This window comes from Psammomys obesus, unplaced genomic scaffold (genome assembly GCF_907164565.1).
Source record: "Psammomys obesus unplaced genomic scaffold, mPsaObe1.curated_primary_1811, whole genome shotgun sequence".
NCBI classification, from domain to species: Eukaryota; Metazoa; Chordata; class Mammalia; order Rodentia; family Muridae; genus Psammomys; species Psammomys obesus.
The window spans coordinates 17,802,429-17,823,424 of record NW_026594428.1 but is presented as its reverse complement, the minus strand read 5'-3'; the positions used below and the strand labels follow the sequence as shown (position 1 = coordinate 17,823,424).

Below are 20,996 nucleotides of genomic sequence, written 5' to 3'. Positions count from 1 at the left end.
GGACATGTGTACAAATGCTTCTGAGAATTTATTTATTAGTATTATTAACCAAATTAATAGCATGAGTCCTAGGCAAAGAGCCAATATCTTAAAATGAAGCCTGTCTTTATGGAAATCATATTCCAGTGTGATGATACTATTACAAGTGTTATCATTAATTAACACAGAGACCCACAACTGGTCAATGTGAAGAGAGTAGGAAACTACAGAGTACTCAGCCCTAAATGGGATGTCTAGACCATACCCTCTCCTCCCAAGGCTCAGGATTTATCAGAAAGATTGTAGGAGCAAGAAGCAGTAGAAGCTACAGAAAAGCAGCAATTTCCATAATCAATAGGACAGCTGCACTTAAGAACACACCAGAGCTGTGACAGCATGCACTACACAAGATCAAGCCAGACAAAATCCATACACTAGAGAGGTGTTCTGGAAGTCTTGTTTCTAGCTCAGGAGGTGTTGGTGAGCTATGGTTGTTGGGAAAGACAAACTGTTTCCTTTAGGGATGTGGGCCCTGAGAGTATACCCTGGTCCAGCCGAAGCTCTTACACTCTGCACATACTGAATGCATTCAGTGAGTTCAGTGAGTTTAAAAGAAAATGAAAGAGAGCATATAGAATTGGGAGGGACTACTGGTGGAAAGATAAAGGAGGAACTGAAGGGGATCAAATGTATCAAATATGCCATATGCACACTGAAACCCCCAAACAATAAAAAATGCAAATGGTCAGCAGAAAACACATAATCGTGACATTATCAAATATTAGAAGATCATCAGTAATACTAACAGCTCTCAGTGTTTTCCCATGAGAACATTTGTGCAAAATAAACTCCATATTTAACTTGTATATAGAGAATTGAGAAAGTCTTTTTCAAAAGAACACTGTTTTTATCCTCTTTCTTTTTATCCATTGTGGTCAGGTTTAAAGGCCTTGTGGGTGGAAATAGTTATTATCTAGACAAACAAAAAGGACTGTGGACCAGAGAGAGATCAAGAAATCAAGTTAAAATAATTTTTTACTGGCCTTGCTCAGGGGGAAAAAGGATAATAAAACATATATATATATATATATATATATATATATATATGTATATGTATATGTATTGTCTTGGCTTATAAGAAGGAAAAGACTTACATGGACAAAAATTTTAGAAATATGCATCAAAATCTCACCAGTTATATATATATATATATATATATATATATATATATATATATATATATGATTTTGATATATATATGATATTTTGATGCATGTATATATGCATATATACATATATATACACATATATATCTGACTCAAACAAAGTGTACTTTACTTTGACAGAGAAATTTCCTTCCTCATCATAGTCTGCTTGACAGTAAGTTCTAAGTACCATAAAGGATGCTAAACACCACTCACAAACACTTGTATCTTTCCCAGGAACAGGAACTATGCTATTATAAGAAGAAACACGCTGGGAAAATTTTTGATTGGTTCTAAAATGTCACCAGTGTCAAGGTCAAGTGCCCTTACCAATTATGTTGGTAGCAAACAATTCTGGGAACTTGACCTTAACCAAGCTTGGGAGCTCAGAGCTGAAAAGTAGCAAAATGCAGTCAAAATATAATTGACTAAAGAAAATACCAGGCCAATTGCATGGATAGTTTTCCCTGCTATTGCAGAAGTACATTTTTGCAAGAATACTGTCGATATACAGCATTTTATAATTTATTTATGCAGGCATTCAGCATTCAGATTTCAATTCTATCATGTGTCCCTGCTCTTCCTACTTCTCAGATTCAGAGGTCACAGAATTCAGTCACTGGCAGTTTTAATGCACCCTATTTCTGAGAATGTTTGAAGATTCACAACTGGAATGTGAGCAAGATGCATAGGATTTGAGTTTAGTGGTACAGAATGGCCACAGTGTGTCTTCCATGTGTGCTCTACTGAAGGCAGCAGTTCCCAGAGGTAAAGCCCCAGGAGAGAGCCTTCAGGCTGACACAGTGCTGGGGTGTGGAAGTTCCCACCAGAGCTACCTCTGGCCACCTGCTATCTTTTCAGGGATGCTCATGGTCAGTTCAGAACACATGGCTGTTGTTGGAGGTTGGGATGGAAAAGTTCAGTGCTACACTCAGATGTCAGTGCCTGTGAGAGATGGGCAAGCTGTAGGACTGTGGGGGCGGGGGACTTCATACATCCTATGCTTCGGAGTTGTCCCCATGATTCCATGGCTGCCTTTCCCAATGTGGTCATTGTGGGGCTCGTCACACTGACTCATGATGCACAGCCATGGTAGATTTGTGCTGTTGACCAAAACTTTGATGTAAACAGAAGCTGTATTGTAAAAAACATTTTACAGTTTCTTCTGTGGTTGGAGAGCAAAGCTGAAAGTAGACATAAATTCTACTCCAGATCTGATTCTGCTTCACAAAGCAAGACGGATCACTAAAACATTCTCACCTCTAATTTCCTCAAGTGTATGAAACCAGGGAACACACAACAGACAGCCTGGGGTTTTAGAGGTTTGTGAGGAGAGGCCATGTGCAAAAGTGCTCTGCAGTTCATAAAGGCACAGCAGCAGGTGCTCCTGGGCGCCTGAACTTCAGACTCTAGAAATGAAGGCATCCCTTCTATAAGTACAGCTTGATTAAAAAGAAAACAGTTGCATAATTTTTTAAACATAAACTATCTAAAGTTTTACAAATTTGGAGATTTAATTTTGAATGCTAAGTGAATAAATTTTTTTCTGATCCTTCTGTGAAATGTAAACCTTGGATTGTTTGCCTTTTCTTCAGAAAAAAAAATCATGCTGCTTGATTAAATTCAGAGAAAAGTATGATGTCTGCATAGAAAGAGTTAAAGATATAAAAATCTAAAAATGTTGCTTACTTGCCTACCCTCAAATTTGTGCACCAGGTAAGTAGATAGAGGTACTAAGATTACATTGTGGGGCTGAAGAAAAAAATCAGTTGAATAAAATTGATCTCAAAAGAATGTGTGTAAGGATGTGCTTCATGCTGGTGCTCAGGAAGAGAGACAGGAAGAAGTGAGCCCACCTGAGGACTGTAGTGGCTCACACCAGAAATCACCCCAGAAATCCCAAGAGGTTGAGGCAGAGTTGCAGTGAGAATGAGTCATCTCAACAAGACAAAGCAACAGGAAAGACAAAAGGAGAGCCATCAGTGCTCTTCCTTCAGAACTCAGTTCTCGAATTTGGTTTTAGACTCAAATCGAAATTCCAAAATTTACTTCCTACTCCTATGCTACTTCAAAAATTAATCTCAGCATTTAAAGAATTCCAGAATAATTTTTGCGCCTTCTGAGTTAAATTCATGGACCAAATTTTATTTGCAAATGAATATTTGGATTCCCTTGACACTGTAGCCCATGTGTTATAAATGCAAAGCTATATGGATACATTTTGTAAGCAGATTAAAAGCCAAATTTCAGATCAATGTTTGTGAAAAAAAATAATTCATGTGTATTCTATGACAAAATTGCATTGTACCTAATAATTTCAACACAATGATACAAAACTATTCCATGATAACTTGGATTTCAGGGAAAAAAAAAAAGGTTTCTACTATTTCCTCTACTTCACAAATAATAGATTTTCATATTCTGTATGTCACCCAGCTTTGCCACTCTCATGGAGGCCTTGGATACTCAAGGACCTGCGGAGGTATAGAGTGTGGCAGTGTACAAAACCCACGTTTTTTTCCCCATCACTTTCTTGATGAGATACCCACTATAATGCTCTGTAATTACTATACTCCATCTGACCCTTTCCCAAACGGATATTGCCACCAATTGTGCTTCAAGCACTCTCTGTTAAAACTAAGAAAAATCAATGGCCAAAACCACTGGTCCCCCAGCACAGTGACCCTATCTGCACGATCTAATGTCCTGTAAAACAAAAGCCTTTTGCTTTTGTCCCTTCTGTCTAAGCCTGAACATTCTTTCCTTAACTTTTAGGAAAATGGGCTTCTTTTGTTCAATTCTTCAGTGGCAGGAAGGCTTTTGCAAAGCAGGAGTGAGAGAGAGACCAGCAATGTGACCTCTGTTAGCACTGTATCCTTAAGACAGGCTGTTTGACTGTCACAATTTTACTTTCCACTGTGAAAGTGCACTGTTTAAGATACTCCTGATAAGGAAACACACCAGGTCAACAGAGGTGCTGGGGCACCTCTGAAGACAGTTTTCTCTTTGGCAGGCACTAGCCAGGTACTGTTTCTTAGAATACCACGCATAAGACTATCCTGACTGAAATTCAGGTTCTTTCCCAGCACTTCAGAGGACCTAAGCTTGGGCATCTTCATGGGCTCTCGAGGAAGCTCCTGTTACTCCTGTGGTTGAGAAGACAGGGGCTATTGCTCTAGGTGAATAATGGAGTTGTTCAATTTAGGTACCAGTCCTCTTGAATATTGGAAGCAGACACATCAATGCCACAATCTCCCCTGCCTTCTAAGCAAACAAGAGTGACCTCAACAAAAACATAGTGTAGCTAGATGCTGGCTGTCCAGGTGGACCTTGGCCGGTGCCCAGCAGCCTAGCTCAGCAAGCTCATGCCCTAAAGAACAGGATGACTCATCCTGTGGCTGCTTCATGGCTCCACATGGCCAGCTCTACACCAGGGAGCCACAGTGATTTCTCTGTCTCTCTTAGAAATGATTCCTTCTTCAGGCTATGTGGAGAGTTAGGGGTAGAATTATGTGGAGGAAGAGTTTATTTCTAGAAGGGAATAAAGCGGGGGGGGGGGGATCTTTTTATCTATCATGCTTTTAACATCTGGATAGGCTGGAATGCTTTTGTGGAGGTTCTCTCTATTTTGATGTGGCTCTGAAAGGGCATGTGCCTAGGTTTCCTCCACTGCCTCAATGCACACCCTGTCAGATGAAGGTCTTGCACTTTGCAAACACAAATACCATTTCTCCACCCTGGGAAAATATGTATAGCATTTACCCTTGAGACAAAACAGAGGATTTATGCAGGAGGTGCTTTCCAGACAAGAACCTTAGAAGAAAGCCCAGTGAACAGAACAGTATGGGGTGTGGCTGCCTCTGAAAAGTGACCTGGTTTTAAAAGGCGCTGTAGATTTGAGGAAAGGTGTAGAAATCTTCAGTGCACATCCAACGCTTGGTCTTTAGTAGCTCCCTTAAGTTGGGGGTCAGAACAGCCCCAAGAATATCCGTTCCTGAGTGGAGAAGTACAGTGGCTCTTAAAGGGGGGTTAGTTTCTGGTCTTTTCAGGGAAAGCAAGCAATGCTCTTGAGAGACATGAGGGGAAAAAAAAAAGGATATGAGTTTTTGCCCCAAGCATGCCTTACTCTGTGCTTCAATTAGCATCTTGCTGGGAAACCCTGGGACCTGACAGGCAGTGGCCAAGTATAGACTCAGGGGCACTCTTGCACTCCCCTCACTACCCACTCCCCTACCCCATCCCCTGCCATTCTGCAGTTCTTTGATAAAAAGATTCTGAGCTGCAGTGAGTGTGAGATCAGGGAAAATAAACTTTTGAGGAGTCTCTGCTTTGGGAATATAGAGTCAGGGAAGTCAGAATCATGGCTCATGAAAGCTCTCTGGATTCTCCAGCATCTATCCAAAATAGCCTAAGACTCAGCCTAGCAAAAGGATCTTTAGGCACTTCCAGCCTTTTTTTGCCAAGGGCAGGGTGAGTTGAATTAGTGTCCTTTTATGTAGGGAAACACAATTAGATTCAATCTTATAATTAAACATTTGAACATCTGCAAGCAAAAGAAGTTTAGCACATGAAATTTAATTTTTACCTGGGAGGAGCCTTGTTGTTATTATAATTTGCTTCAAGATACGTTTCTTTCTTGGCCGAAATGAGCCACAAGTTTGGCTGACTGCTATCTTCTTGTCCTAATAACTACTGATGAAAGCAATGTATGATTTGGCATCTTATTAATTAGTCATTGCCCAGAGCTTTTACTGGTCAGACTTATATTCACACACAAGCTAGGCTTTATCAACAAGGGGAATAAAACTCAATGAGTGTCATTTTATTTCTTAACAGCTGCTTTTGAATATCCCACCAGCGGATTCGTGAACAGTGCACCTGCACTGCTGGCTTCAGACCTACTCATTATAGATAATCCTGGCTGCTTCCACGGAGAATATCCAGAACAAGGTGGACATGGCACACATTTGATGCAAGCAGCACAGGCTCACTGAGACTTCAAGGCAACTTTCCTTAGTTATGCAAAGTGCCAGAGAAACAAAGCTGTCTCCCTCTCAGGTTCTGTGGCTTTTGCAGAGGAAATTCTCAGTGTGGAAGGGAGAAGCATTAGCTCAACAAAAGGGGAAACCAGCAGGCAGGTGCTCTTGTGAACCACATTTTTGTTTGTTTTCTTTAAGATTTTGAGACAAGGTTTCACTGGGTGGACCGTGGCTGGCCTGAAACTAACTATGGAGACCAGGCTGGCTTTGAAATCACAGAGACCTATCCTCTTCTGCCTCCCAGGTATTAGGATTAATTTTAAAAATATGTGACCAGAGATGGTTTACATTCTGTATATTAAACAAAAGTCTTTTAGTTAGATTGCTTTTGATATAACAGGCATAGGCTGTAAAAAATTCCTTCAAGACTTAGACGCTGAGCTTCAAAAGCAAGCAAGTGTAATGCATTTTCTCTAACAGTTTTTTTTTCCCCCCTGTGGTGGTTTTACTAGCACAGAGAAGGGTTTGTGGCTTCTATGAGAAAAAGACACATTAACTTACAAAAAAAATTACAAAGAGAAAATGCCAGATATAGACCTTGTAGGTTCATTATTCTCAAGTTCACACTTTATAACCTCTTTATGTATTAATATTTTGTAAATTTTTATAATGTCCCTCATATGGAGAAGCTTTGAGAAGGCAGGAATTACATTGTGAAATAGGCAGTTTCCAGGAGGATTTAGCTTTTGGGTTTTATTCTTTTGTAATAAGTTCTAGTATGTCTTTATTAACATGTATATTTTAAAGCTCAGTTAATTTCCAGATTGTATGTGTATCACTGCCATTTGAATGCCAGTTGCCCTTGTTAAGACATTAACTTCTTCATAGCATACACAAAGGGCACTGATGTCTCGCTAAAATGCTCCCATCCCCTTTTCAGATATCTCTATCAGAAAAGCCACTGATGAGCTGTCAGCCATTTGAGAAGAGTATACTATGGTCTGAGGGATGCTTCTCTAGGATAGAAAGTTCCATGAGGGAGTAAGTGCGACGTTATCAGCCAGAGTGGGCTATTTGTCAGCATGTGACAGCAACAAGCTAATTGAAGCCTGCGCTATTATGTTTGTGTCTTCCACAAAGTCTCAAGTTCAGTCTCAAGTCAAGATATTAGACAGGGATGGTACAAAGCCCTTGTTATTGAGATTTTTGATCCCTGTAAAACAAGCCCTAGAAAGGTCTCTCAAATCTCTTCCACTATGAGGGGGATGCAGCAAAAAGCTTCCTCAATGAACCAGAAAGTGACCTTCAGTACACACAGTTATCTACTACCTTGGTCTTAAGAGGTTTTTGTTCTGCCTTCAAAAAAAATAAAAAGATATTTGTGGTGTTTTGTGATAGCAACTCAAACAGAAGACTACGCATTTTCTATGTCTAACCTGCTGAGCTTAAACCTTAAGTGAATGAGTGTGTATGCACAGCATGTGTGTGGTGCAGGTTTATGTGTGCCTCATCCTAAGGAGAAGGAACAATGACTTCTGTCTTTTACACTAACTCTTGAAATAGATGCTTATTTCTTTTCAGGGAGGTTTTTTTTTTTTTTTTTTTTTTCACCTCCTTACGCCATGTTTCAGGCCATGCTGAGACCTAAGGTTGCGGAAGCTACCATTTGAAGCTGTGCATGGACTCCACCTCTGCAGTGACCTGGTGCCTTGGGCTCAGAGGCCATCACAGAGGACAAGCAGGCAAAAGCCATGGCTGGCAAGTCTTTTGGAAGATATTTATACAGTAAGCAGAAACTGGAATGACTTGCTCAAACTTGCTCCACTGAAGGTTTTCCTTAGATTCCTTTTGCTGTGGGCTCCTGGGCGGTTCACAATATACTGCATAAGGTCAAGAAATAATATGGAACAGCTATTGTCTGGTATTATAATCTCTTCCAAGCCTGTATGCATGGCTTTTCACTTGACTGGTGAGCCTATAGTATTTTACAGACTGCTTTATAGGTGTCCATACATCCCACATCAAAGACCCAAGAAAGACAAAAACATTTTCTAGGTAACGATGAAGTGGTGAAGGCACAGACAATCTTTCCTATAGGCTTTTAATATATGTCACAGTCACCATTTTTCTGTTGATTTTTACTCATTTCTGTCATTTTCTTCACTTTAGGCAGAACCTGTATGATGGTTAATTTTGGTTATTATCTTGATGGTGGACAGAAATTTCTGACATTAGGAAGTAAATAAATATCTTACTCTTGATTTGTTTTTGTTTGTTTGTTTGCTTGTTTGCTTTTTTTTATTTCAGGTATTTGAGTGATAAGAACATGAATTCTAACTAATACATCTGGTATCCCTTTGTATTCATAGTTTGGTCGATATAAACATGGCTTTTGGGTATTTACCAACTGCAGCAACTTCACTCACTAGTTTGCTAACCTAGGCAGCCAACAGATTTGCAGACTTCACATCTGTCGGAAGAGACATGAGTGACAAAAGGCTCAGATGTGTAGAGATCCCATTAGCTGCCTCTCAGGAGCTCGAATGAGCCCTACATACACTTGCTGCTTCTTTTGATTGCCTGAAAATCCAGGTTTCCTTCTTGGTCTCAATATCATTGCTTACCATAATGAATGTACAAAGACTCATTGGGATTAGCCCACAGAGATTTTAGATACTTCCATTGTATTTGATCTGCAGTGAGTATGTGTACTTATTCTATCTTTTTGTTGTTGTTGTTGTCCCATTAACTTAAGCATTCTAAGGTAAAATGCTCTGAAGTTCGGAATAAACTTACCAACAACCCCCAAATCAGCTAAGCCTTCCCACAGTTGGCTGCTGAGGAGCTGGCATGTAACCCTGGTCCTGCCATCACAGCTACATGGCACATTCCTGTTTCTGCATCTTTCTGTTCCCTCTGAGTCTTTTTGTTCCATCCTGTGGTTTCTTTTTGCCATTCTAGACTAGAGACAGAGCAGCATTTCCCAGCAGATGTACTAGCCATCTCTCTCTGACCCTGAAGAAACAGTTACAGTAGCAGCAAACTGCCGGGCTCATTCGCCAGGCCGCCTATTTCTCGAAGGACGAGGAAATTTCCTGGCATTTGGTTCATTTCTTGGTTCCCAGAAGCAGTCCCGTTTTAATTGATTCCTCTTTAATTTTCTCTTATAGCCTCACTTTGCCTCCAGTTTCTGATGCTGTCAGTATTCATTCACATTCTCCTGGGGACTCATAGGGTAATATGCAAAGAGTCTTATTTGGATTTCTGTACAATTCATTCTTTCAGAAATAAAAATTGTTTTAAAAAGATGCAACATGGCTCTGCTATGGTTTCGATATTGTTTGTTGGCAAGGGTCAGAAGTCAGAGGTTTGGTTCTAAGAACGGGAATGCTCTGATGGCAACTGTGGACATGTTACAAGGCAGAGCCCATCTGTAAGACAAGTCAGCCACTGAGAATGTCACCCGTGGAAATGACTGACACAATGCTTGTGAGACCTGGGTTAGACTCTGAGATAATGGTTTGTATGAAAAAAAAAAGAGAAAAAGAAAGAAGGAAGGAAGGAAGGAAGGAAGGAAGGAAGGAAGGAAGGAAGGAAGAAAGAAAGAAAGAAAGAAAGAAAGAAAGAAAGAAAGAAAGAAAGAAAGAAGGAAAGAGAAAAACACGGCTCCTGAATCTGTAGCATAATGTCTCACCATGTGACTTTCTTCCCATATGCTGTTCTTCTGAGGTGACCTGTCACATAGTGATTTCACCTAAGGGGCTCTCACTAGAGGCCAAGTCGATAAAATAAACCCTTCATTGTCTTTCAGCCTCTAAGACTTTGACCTAAATTACTCTTCTGTCTTTGCCAGTAACTCAGATTCAAGTATGTTGCGAAAGCAACAGAAAATGAGCTAATGTAGTCAAAATATTCTCCCTGAGATGCATGAACGGTCTGTTCACTCCTTCACGTGAGTGGGGAACTGTGTAAACCCCTCTGTAAAGTACATGTGACACAATGCACCTCAAACATTGCCACTTTTAATAATCCTTCCTTGACACCCCCACCACCACACATCTCTCTCGTAGGTTTTCCTCAGTCAGATCCCTTCTGACATCAAGCTGTGTTCCACAAGTTTGTTCTGACTCGCCAATACTATGAGTCTCAAGTGCTAGGTTCTGACCTGTATATATTTGGTGCCCAAAAGAGCCAGACATTCTGACGTCCTTAGTAACAAGACATAATTATGAAGTCTGTTTAACCTGTGGACATACTAAAGAAGGGACAGCTGCAATCTCAGAGAATCTTTTTGAAGATTGCAATTGTCATTCCTTTCTTCTTCCTACACTGTAGAGCAAGCCAAGTATCTTTTTGCATCCCAATGGGTGGTGCATGCATTTTCCCTCAGACCTCTCAGGCTTAGGATTTCCTCTGCCCTGGACACTCTTCTCAAGTTTGTACTTTCTTGCTCCTTCCTTCAAAGGTTTGCCCTTATGACATCCTCCCTGGAAAGTGTCCCCAGCTGCTCTGTTTCTGACCTCTGTATTCCCTAGTCCCTACCTATGGTTGTTCTCATCTAACCCCTGACAGAACATCAGTGCTAAGAACACCAGGGCTTTTCCCCTGCTGCTCACATGTGAGTCTGCAGCCTCCAGAAGAGAGCCTGGCATGAAACTGGTGCTCTCTAAATTCCATTGGTATTTCAGTAAAATGGCACGTAGCATTACAGAGCTAAGAAGGGATGGAACTATATGCCCACACATCTGTCTAGCTGTTAAATCTCTCAACCGCTGCCTTCTGGATTTACAGAACTCTGTGGAGTGTAACAACTCTTTCTCCTCCATCTGCAGTGAAGCTCACTGCTGTTTCACGTTTTCTGTCCTTAGATTTTGACATCACACAGACCTTCTGGGACTTCAGTCTCCCTTCTCTTGCTTTCTAACCTGCTGCTTAGGGACCTTTTTCTGGACTTTTCCTCATTGCTCTGATACCAGAATGTGTTATTTGTAGATACTGTTTCCTCCCATTTCATGCTTTTGGTTAGCTAGATACATCACTCAAATATGGTAGCTTTTCTAGGACAGCATGCCTAGAAGATGGATTTTCCGAGGAGCTGCATGTTAGAGCATGTTTGGTTTTTTCTTTTATGATGGGAAACAGGCTCTGTGGAGGTTTGGGGTTGAGAATTATTCCCTCAGCTGCTCAGGCAGTACCCTGTGTTCTCTGCCGTCCAAAACTGTGACTGCTTAGTCAGGCAAAGTCTTTTATTTCTCTCCAGAGACACTGGGGTCTTTTCATCCTGGTACTTTGAATTTTCATGATGTGGAATAAGAAGTACTTTCAGTTGCTAACACAAGGTGTTTCTGAGGAGTCACGAGCCCCGAGGTATTCTTCCCTATGATTTTGTAATTTATCTCCTCTACTGCTTCTCCGAGCCCCCAGTCACATGTTACATCTCTTGAGCTTGTCTTGGCTCTTCTTGCACTATTCTTATTTTCTGTTTCTATCCCTTTATTATCTACCTTCTGGGTTATTTCCTTAAATAACCCAGTCATCTTATCAATTATTTTTTAGTTTTATGAGTTATGTTTTTACAGCCTAGAAGGATTTTCATGTTCTTTGCTCCTTCATACCCTATTCAGTTTTTATTTAATGAATTAAAGATCTTCCTAAATCCTCTTCAATGCCAGATATAAAGTTTTTGCTTATTTCTTTTAATCTCTTACATCCTTTAAATTATCTGTTTCTTCTAGGAGATAATTTATTTTTCTATTTTAGTCTCTCTTTTTCAAGCCAGTAATTCTCTCCCATTCCTCTGTAATCCTAACTAATTTATCATATTTGAGGAATAAGAACCCAGAGGCAGCTTTGTTCCATGGTGTGAACAGAAGTGTTTCCCACTAGGTGTGGGTTCCGAATGTAAATGCATGACAAAGGGAGAGGGTCGTGCAGGGCTGTCTTCTTCCAGAGTGACTGGGTGGTAGGCAGTATCTGCTTGCCACCATCCCACCTCTGTGTGCCTATGTGACTTAACCTCACTCGGGGTGCCAACATCCGAACCAGGAGTCTAACTCTCACACTGTGGTTTAGTCAAGACAATACTATTTTTTTTTCTTAGAGTAAGCCCTGGCCATTCTGACAGGAGAGGGGACATAGAGGGAGAGACGGATGCTGATTTAGGGTCGGGGCAAACATTAACTTTCGTATTCCTCCTCCATGTCTTCAGCTCTTCAGAGTTCTCAGAAGTACAACTTTTTATATTTGCTGCTTAGTGATAATGGAGTCTGTGTTCTATCTCTCTTTGACTTCACTGCCTACTGTATCCTCACATTTGCACTTGGGGATGCTGTGTGAGAAACAGGGCAGCAAGTGTAAGGCAGAGGCTACCTGTTGAAGCTCAGTTTCAAGACTCCAGCCATGAACTTCCTGGAAGAGGATGCTGAAAGCAGCACTTTCCCCATGAGTATTTCACCTGCACATTGATGGATAGAAATCAAATAGCAAGGTACGTGTAATACAGATGCTGCATAAAATTAGCACACAGATCTGAAGGATTTGGCTCTTCCCTGAGTTCTGGGCTGCTGGCAGATGGAGACTTAGACAGGGCTAGCATGAACACTGGAAGGACTGTGCTGGAGTCAAGTCTCTGCTTTCCTGAGGGTAAGGTGGGCAGATGCCTCTAATGGCCATGGTGGCTACTGTAAAGTGGGGGTGCTGAGTTTCTGAAAAAGGTCAGAGTGTGGTAAATGGCCTTCACATCCCAAGTGGGTTGAGGCACAGAATCCCAGAGTGTACCCACCATACATGTGAGAGATGCATTCTCCACAGATTCAGATATCCCATGCAGGAACTGGTCTTCCAGTGCATAAGTCTGGGGACGGGGGTTGGGGGCAGGCCGGTGGAAATGTAAGGGTATGGTTGGATTGGAGAGCTGCCCAGGTGTCTCTTCCTAAGCCATCTGCTGAGGTTACAGCTGAGAGGAAATCTCCTTACCCAAGTCAAGGTATGGATTATGATCTCAAGCTGATCAAATAATAAGCAGAAAATGTAAATCGGAACAGGGATATTTTTAAAGTCTAATTTTCAGTGATGTCTAGTGCATGAATAAGCAGATGTTCACGAGAATCATCCTGGGTCTTGTCTGCAGGCTAAGAAACCATCAGCTGCAGGGGGAGAAATGTAAAAACAGAAGGCAGGCCTTTCACCTCTGGGACCGGCTCCTCCAGGAAAGATGTGGGGCACAGCAGAGCCTCCAGTCTTTGATGAGCATGTTCCCTTTTGTTGACCGAGTGAGACATGGGAGCCTCAATGAGGCAGACTGAATGCTGTCTCCAAATAGCTAGAACTCGGGAGTTTACAGCACAAGGTCCACTCCATGTAGGACAGTTTACGTCCATTTGGCTGGAGTGTTAGACATCACGCCTTGACCAAATAACTTTCCATATAAGGTCAGTTCTCATGGAAATCACTGGTTAAGAATTTACATTTCATGTGTTATTTCTCTCTCAGAGTAAGCTTCTGAAGCCTGACAACTTCAATACATATTTACAACTTGTATTTGTATTTCCAACAGGATTAATTTGGCTCTAAACTCAGAAAATAAAAGATCATGTTATTTTCTTCACAAAAAAAGGAACAAAAATTGGCACAAGAAAAGTCATACTCAATAGGATATTGACACATTTTTTGAGAGGCTTTTGTCTTTCTTCAAAATCAGTTAGAAATTTACTAAAAACTTATAATGGTGGCCAAAACAAACAACAAAAACAATAAAAAAAACCGTTATACTAAATATCTATGTCCTTACTATTTTTCTTTAATAACAGAAAAAATCCTCTATTCATGGATCATGTATAGCTTAGACTACTAAGACTCTATTCAAAATTGCCAAGGTTACATGGCATTCCTGTCACCTGCAGATTTGGGCAGGGAATACTTCATTGCTGAGGCCCAGCATTCATGTCTGTGGGATGGAGGTAAAGATTACGCTGCCTCAGTCGGTTGCTGGAGACCATGCAACACGAATGTCACAGAGTGTAGCACTCTAAGTGACATATGGCCAATGTTTTGTAGTATGGTGTGTCTTTCAATATAATTTCGTTCATCATTAATATTTAATGTGCTCATTCATTGAGATAAACACATTTAATTCAATGTACAGAAAAATAAGTTAAGCAATGAGATTGTCAAGAGGACAATGGAAAACGCAAGTCATGTCATTTGGAGAGCTTTCTATCATTTGTAGTGATCAGCATTGAGTTCCACCCATTTGAAAGAAGTAGGAGATGGCTGAAATACTTGGATCTAGGAGGAAAGAAAAATCTCAACACCTTTCTGTTTGCTTGCTCAATACTCTTCACCCATCTTGCACAAAGCTCCCAGAAGAGTTGCTAACACACAGGATGGGTTTGCCAGCCAACGGCAGAGAGGAGGAGATCGCAAGACCTCTAGGGTGAGATCCACTTCCTCCTTTTTTGTGTGTGCTATTTTCTCTTGTCATTCCTCTGAGGTCTCTCATCACCCAGTCATCTTTTCTGAACAAGCAGTGATGTCCTGGTCCTCTGTACTCTGTCCCTTATCCCATATAGATAGCAATGCTACATTGCTCACTAGTTCCTCATTTACAGTTAAGACTCTGGGATGGTCTTCTCAAAGAAGCATCCTGGGCATATATGAGATCTCACTAACTTGTCACTCATGGATTTTCCCATCGTAACTAAGTTCTGTCTCATTCCGCACTGGCTGCAAAACTGAAATTGGAGCAGTTTTACTGAAAAATTGAAAAGGGTGGCACATGACTGTAATCCCAGCACCTTGGAGTCAAAGGCAGAGAGACTGCTGTATGCTATGAACCATCCTGGGCTACACAGTGACTTCCAGGCCAACCTAGGCAGCAGTGTGACACAGTGCTTTATACTTTCTCAACTGGAGCTCTGCATTTTGAGCACAGTGATGACTTGTCCTTTATATGCGACTACAGGATGTGGCATGCTTTTTAGTTCACTAGAGCTCTAGCCTATTGCAATAATGCATGACTTCTTCCCAGCACATTTCTATGCTTCTATGTTGGCTATGTGTTTAATCCACGCTGGGACATCTCTGAACTCTTGGCTAATACACTCAGTCACTAAGAAGGTCCATAGAGAAGGAGGATATGTGACTTTCTGCCAAAGTGCTCTCTGCAAATCAAGGCCTGAAATTCTTAGACAGCATCTGGCAATCGCTGATGTGCCCTTAGCTAAACAAAACAAGGCCTGAATAAAACATCCAACTTTCTATGTGACATGTGCACTGGGATTCTGGCAGAGAGCCCTCACCTGTAAAAAACGGGGTCTTCGTGTCAATTCATACCCCCCTAAACCTACACAAGTGCTTCTGAAAATGGCTCCAGCTCAGTCACTGATACTCCATTCTCTTGGAGGATCTTCTTTCTTACCATTATCACCTAGCTTGTGAGAAGATCACACTGGCATACACACACACACATACACACACAAATACGAATACACACACAGACACACACACAGAGACATACATACAGACACACATACACACACACACACACGCACGCACGCACGCGTACTGTTGTTCACCTTCAATGTAAGTATAGTTTCCACAGTTACCTTTATCTCTGATTACCGTAATCACACCCAAGTTACATTCTTGCTTTCTGCCTTTGATCCTCAAATTTCATTCCTAACATACCAGCCAGAGTAAGGCTGCTACAAATAAAGCCAGACTATGACAACTCTGCCCCTGCCCCATTGACTTATATGGCTTGCAGCCACTTGGCAAACTCCCATCCTCACCGTTTGGCCTTCCTCCTGCTCACTGCTTTCCCTGTTGTGCACAGCAGGCTCCTCCCAGTCGCCAACTTTTGAACTAACTGTTCTTCTTTCACAACACGCTTTCCCATATACTAGCAGGGCTAGCTGAGTCACCACCTAAAGAAATACTCAAAAGTCACCTTCCAAGTCACCCTCTTGAAAGTATTTATCTTACTTTTTGTTAATTTTCTGTCCTCTCTATTTGAGAGGAGGTTAAAGATGTCAGAGGATGCATTATCTGCAGAGACTGAATGGGTGGTGGTAGTATGCGAGAGAGACATAGTGAAGAACCGTGAAATTAGTTTGTACCTTCTTTTGATACTTCTAGTTGGTTGTTGGTGACAGATTTCCATTCACAGCTCTGCTAAGACAAAATCTACTTTGTAATTTCAATATATTTGTGCTCTTTCAATTAGCAAACCAGGTGGCTCCAAACTTTCTGGTGCTTGGAATGGTTTCAAACACATGGCATCAAACACAGAGTATAAAAGCTCTGATATCTGTGCACTCACACACACCACAGTCTGTCTCCTACATCTCTCTTGGGTCAGGAATTGCTATTTTGTAAATGGAATATAAATTCTTATTCAAATCCATCGTTCATACACTCTGACAAGATAATTTTGAACTCAAAACCACCAGTAGCAATTTGCATGAAGAATCTTTAAATGAATATTTTAACATGTATGTTAAACAAATGAATTCAAACATTTAAAACGTTCACTGCAACTCTAAAATTAAGAGTCTTTAATAACATTTCTTTTTTTTCCTCACCAGGTAGCAAAAATGCAACATGGCCAGAAAATATGAAGAACAGACGGGAGTATGCTGGTCAACTGGAGTTCTCCTTCTGGCCAGAGAAGTGTCCTCACCTCTAACCAACAGAAACTTGAATGCATACACTCACAGCTGCTGCCACCACCACAACCACCAGCAAAGCCTATGAAACATTCTTTGCACACTTTCAAGCACAAACCATTTTCAAAATCCACTCCCTTTTCTAGATTCAACAATGCAGGGCACTGTTGCATTTTTGGTTACTGTATTTCCATTCTCTAGACCTTTTCCCCAAGATCCCATATGTTGAGGCACCTGGTCACACTCTCTGCCTTACTGCAGGCGTACAATGTGACAGGCACATGTCTGTCAAACATAAGCAGGTGAGGGAAGAAATGGGAACCCCCACCCAACAAGCAAGCAAGCAAACAAACAACAAAACCATCATTATTTCCTGTCGTCGGGTGAACACGGAAAGGAACGGCCTTTACTAGTCTTCTGGAAGTCTTCTCCACAGTGGCTAGGGTTAAAGAGAGGATGTTCTGTGGGCAGCATATCCCAGCCTGCATCCCGCTAAGATAGGCTGGTCCATGCTGGCGATTACCGTGTTTGAATTAAAGCCCTTGGCCACCTGCCTTGTGCCTGCAACAAGTTCCTTTTTTTATCCTATTTATCTTCACAGTCATCTATTTGTGTCAAGAAAAGAAGCATATGAGCACAGCATCTGTTACTAGAGTCACAAAATCACCAAATACTTCTAGAAGGAAAGAAATAGGCAATAAATCCAGATTACTTGTCAGGTGTTTTAGCAGAGAGCATTAGTCTTTCAATCACAGTGGCTTGTTTAAACTGAGCATATGGCGTTAACAGCAGAGTCACAGCTTGGTCTGGTCTGTGACTGGGATAGGCACCACCTCTTTAGATTTGGTGGAGGGAAGCAGCCTCTCCAACTCCGGGGTCCTCCTCCCTCTCCCCCTGCCCATAACGAAACAGGTAACACGGAAGACACTTCCCCTATTGGTTACTTTCCTCTGCTGCTGAAACCCTTTTAAGTTCTGATTCTAATTTTGGGGGGGAATATAACTTTCTCTGGCAACTAACAGCGATCATACCCACTGGGACAGTTACTGGATTTCTTTATGGATGCAAGCAACAGGTCTGTGTGGCCCTACTTAATTAACCTTGTGGCTCAGTTTAAGTCTGCAGAGCTGGCGAGGAAAGAGGGAAGACAGGCAGGTGTTAGAGGCTGAGGGACCACATGATAGGCACCCCTCAAGAAATAGGCTGACAGTCTTTTCAAACACGCCCTGGCATCCCGCACAGCCCCAGAAGGAGAAACCTGGCACCAAGGCATGCCCAGCCCTGCTGCTTGGATTCAGTCTCCCCGGTTCCCCCGCCGTGCGCCCAGGTGAGCCGCGCCAGGGCGCCAAGCCCCTTACCTGCCAGGCTGCCCGGCCTCTGGAGGGTGGCCGTGGCATACAGCTCCTGCGAATGCTTGCTGTACTGCTCGGACGCGTGGACCAGGCGCTTGGTGGGCGACAGGGTGGCGTAGGTGCCGATGGTGGAGCTCAGCTGGTGGATGGGCGAAGAAGAGATGGTGGACTGCACGGTGGGAGGCGAGGTCACGCGGATCGGGGACAGGCCGGCCGAGGACACAACGATGTTAATGGGCGAGCTGGTGCTGTAAGACTTGGCCAGGCGGCTGGGCGACTGCTTGGGCGAGGAGCCGCGCGGCGCGGCGTAGGCGGCGCCCTCGGGGGCCGAGCCTCCGCGCTGCAGCTTGGTGGGCGAGCCGCCCTGCGTGGTGGTCAGCGGGGAGCCCCCGCGCGGTGGCGCGGGAAGCGTGGAGCTGGAGTAGTAGAGCGCCGCGGCGGCGGGCGGCGCGTCGGGCAGGTGGAAGGCGCTGCCCAGGCTGGGCGCGAACGGCTCCCGCGGAGGCGGCGGCGGCGGCGCGGGCTCGGACCCCGCCAGGTGCCCCGCGCGGCCGGTCGTGCCCTGTGCCGGGAGAGCAGAAAACACGCGCGCTCAGCGGTGAAGGAGCAGCCGCCCGCCCGCCTGCCCGCCCCGCCCGCCTGCCGAGGACAACTTCTGTGCCCAGAGGCGCGGGAATCTAGGCTGCGCTGGAGAAGGACGCGAACCCACGCCCCAGTACGTTCCCAGCTAGGTTCCTTTCCTAGGAGAAAGGAGCGGGCTAGCGAGGCCAGCTGACTAAAAGGCGAGAGGCGTTCCAAGAGGTTTTAGTCACAGGAAAAAAAAAAATTTAAAGGCCACCCAACCGGTGATCTCCCAGAACGCCCTCTCTATCTGCTAGTTTTAATAAAAGCCCCAGGCGTTAAACGCTCCCATCATTTCAGGAGACACTTTCGGCCACCAAAAAAATGACCGAATTGAATACTTACAAGGGGGACGTAAGAGATGTACTACTTAGATTTATTCTGCTGCTTTGTCATTAAGACTCTCTTTTGGGCAAGAGATAAACGGAGGGAAAACGCTACGTCACTAAGCTTGGTTTCTTCAGTATTTAAAAAATAATCTAGAGGAGACATCAATTACAATTGGAAACACCAAAAGCGCCCCCCTTTTCTGGATTTTTAAAGTGTACTCTAAATGGCTCAGTCTGACGCCTCTCCCTGGTAGTAGGCTCCTAAGACGCCCCACAGCTGTGTCTTCCAACTGAAAGCCATTGCCCTCCTTTACTTATAAGAACACAAAAGGCAAGGGCTGGGTGGAGTCAGAGGGCTCACTGACGGGAAAACAGTTTCCTTGAATCTTGCTTAGAGAGAAATCTGCATTAGAATGAAAACACTGGGTCCACAACTACTTCTAGGGAGAGGTCTTGGTCCTCTACGTTTCACCCTGGGCTGGAGAAAGGGTCTGGGGAGTGCCTGGTGTGACGCCCCTAGCATTCATTGCCCAGTGTGTGAGACAGAAGCTGGAAAAGAAGGTTTTGGAAGGAAGAATGCTGGTTGGGCTGGGAAGGGAGCAAGGAACTGAGGGTAAGGGAGAAAGAAGAGCGGATAGATACTCTCCACACAAAAAATTCCAGTTGTGTCTTTGCCCTTTGGGATGGCATTTGGCAAGTTCGAAGCTGGGCTCTTGATCTGCACACACACACACACACACACACACACACACACACACACACACACACCATTCCAAATGGTCTCTTGGATGTTAGGAGAAACGCTGAAGATTTAACAGGGCAGCATCAAGATCCTGTATTAAGACCAAATTGGACTTGGGGAGACATCTCAGTCATCAAATCCTGTCTCATGAGCTTGAGGAACCCAGTTTGATCCCTAGGATACACATTTGGGGGGAGGGGCAATGAGGTTCCTGTTGCAGTTCACTAGAGCAGCAGATAGTTTAAGCATCTCTGGGGCCCACTGGCAAGCCAGCCCAGTGTAGGTTCTTTGGAGAGTTTAGGCCACTGAGAGACCCTGTCTGGGAGGGTAAGGTGTACAGAACTCAGGGAATAACACTTGGGGCAGTCTTCTGACCCCACCCCAACACAGGCACACGCACGCACCCACATGCACACACACTCACACATACACACACAGTGTAAGCACAGCATTGTGTGCAGGAGACAACCATTTGTTGAGAGACATTCTCTGTGGAAGATGTATGTGTTTATTTCTACCACACACATTTGTTTATATATAATATGTATGTTTAATATAAATTTCATAAGCACATTATGTATCCCAATCTGAACTGGGATTATTTTGAGCTTAACAGTTGGAATAAAAGTAGAATGCAAGCTCTGTGCATTTTCTCAAAGAAGTCTCTCTAGCAACCACAACAGGACCTGATCCACAAAGAGATTGCAGTAGCATCTGCTGAGTAAATAAAGGAGTGGGTCATAAACTTGACCTGAGTTTTAAGAACATACAAACTCTGCAGAAGCCCTGAATCCTGTAACTAAGGTCTAAACTCAACATGAGAAGCTTGGAGCTTCTCTCTCAGCAGTAAGACTGAACATGGAACGTAACAGACTCACTTTCTCAAACCCACCTGTAGGTGAAAATTGTCAGAGGGACTTCTAAAAAAAAATATTGGAACAGCTACGACTTACCCTAGAAATTTAATTCAGAACCATTGAAGGTGGGACCTAAGCAGCAGGTAGGTGAGCCAGCATCCAGGAGATTCCAATGTCCCAACACATGTGAGAAACAGTTCTTAGACCTCTTATTTCCGGAAAATGCTGTCTATTTACCAGGCACAGTGCCGCCTTGAACAGAAAC

The 20,996-nt window shown here is 43.1% G+C and overlaps 1 protein-coding gene across 2 annotated transcripts in view; it reads right to left on the bottom strand.

Moving 5' to 3' along the window:
• Nucleotides 1–20,996, bottom strand: part of Ctnnd2 (catenin delta 2) — an 894,554-nt gene that overhangs the window by 362,321 nt on the left and 511,237 nt on the right. For both annotated transcript variants that reach the window (XM_055618984.1, XM_055618985.1), the window contains exon 7: nucleotides 18,189–18,744. In XM_055618984.1, the coding sequence (XP_055474959.1) occupies nucleotides 18,189–18,744 (556 nt within the window). The remainder of the gene's footprint in view (nucleotides 1–18,188; nucleotides 18,745–20,996) is intronic.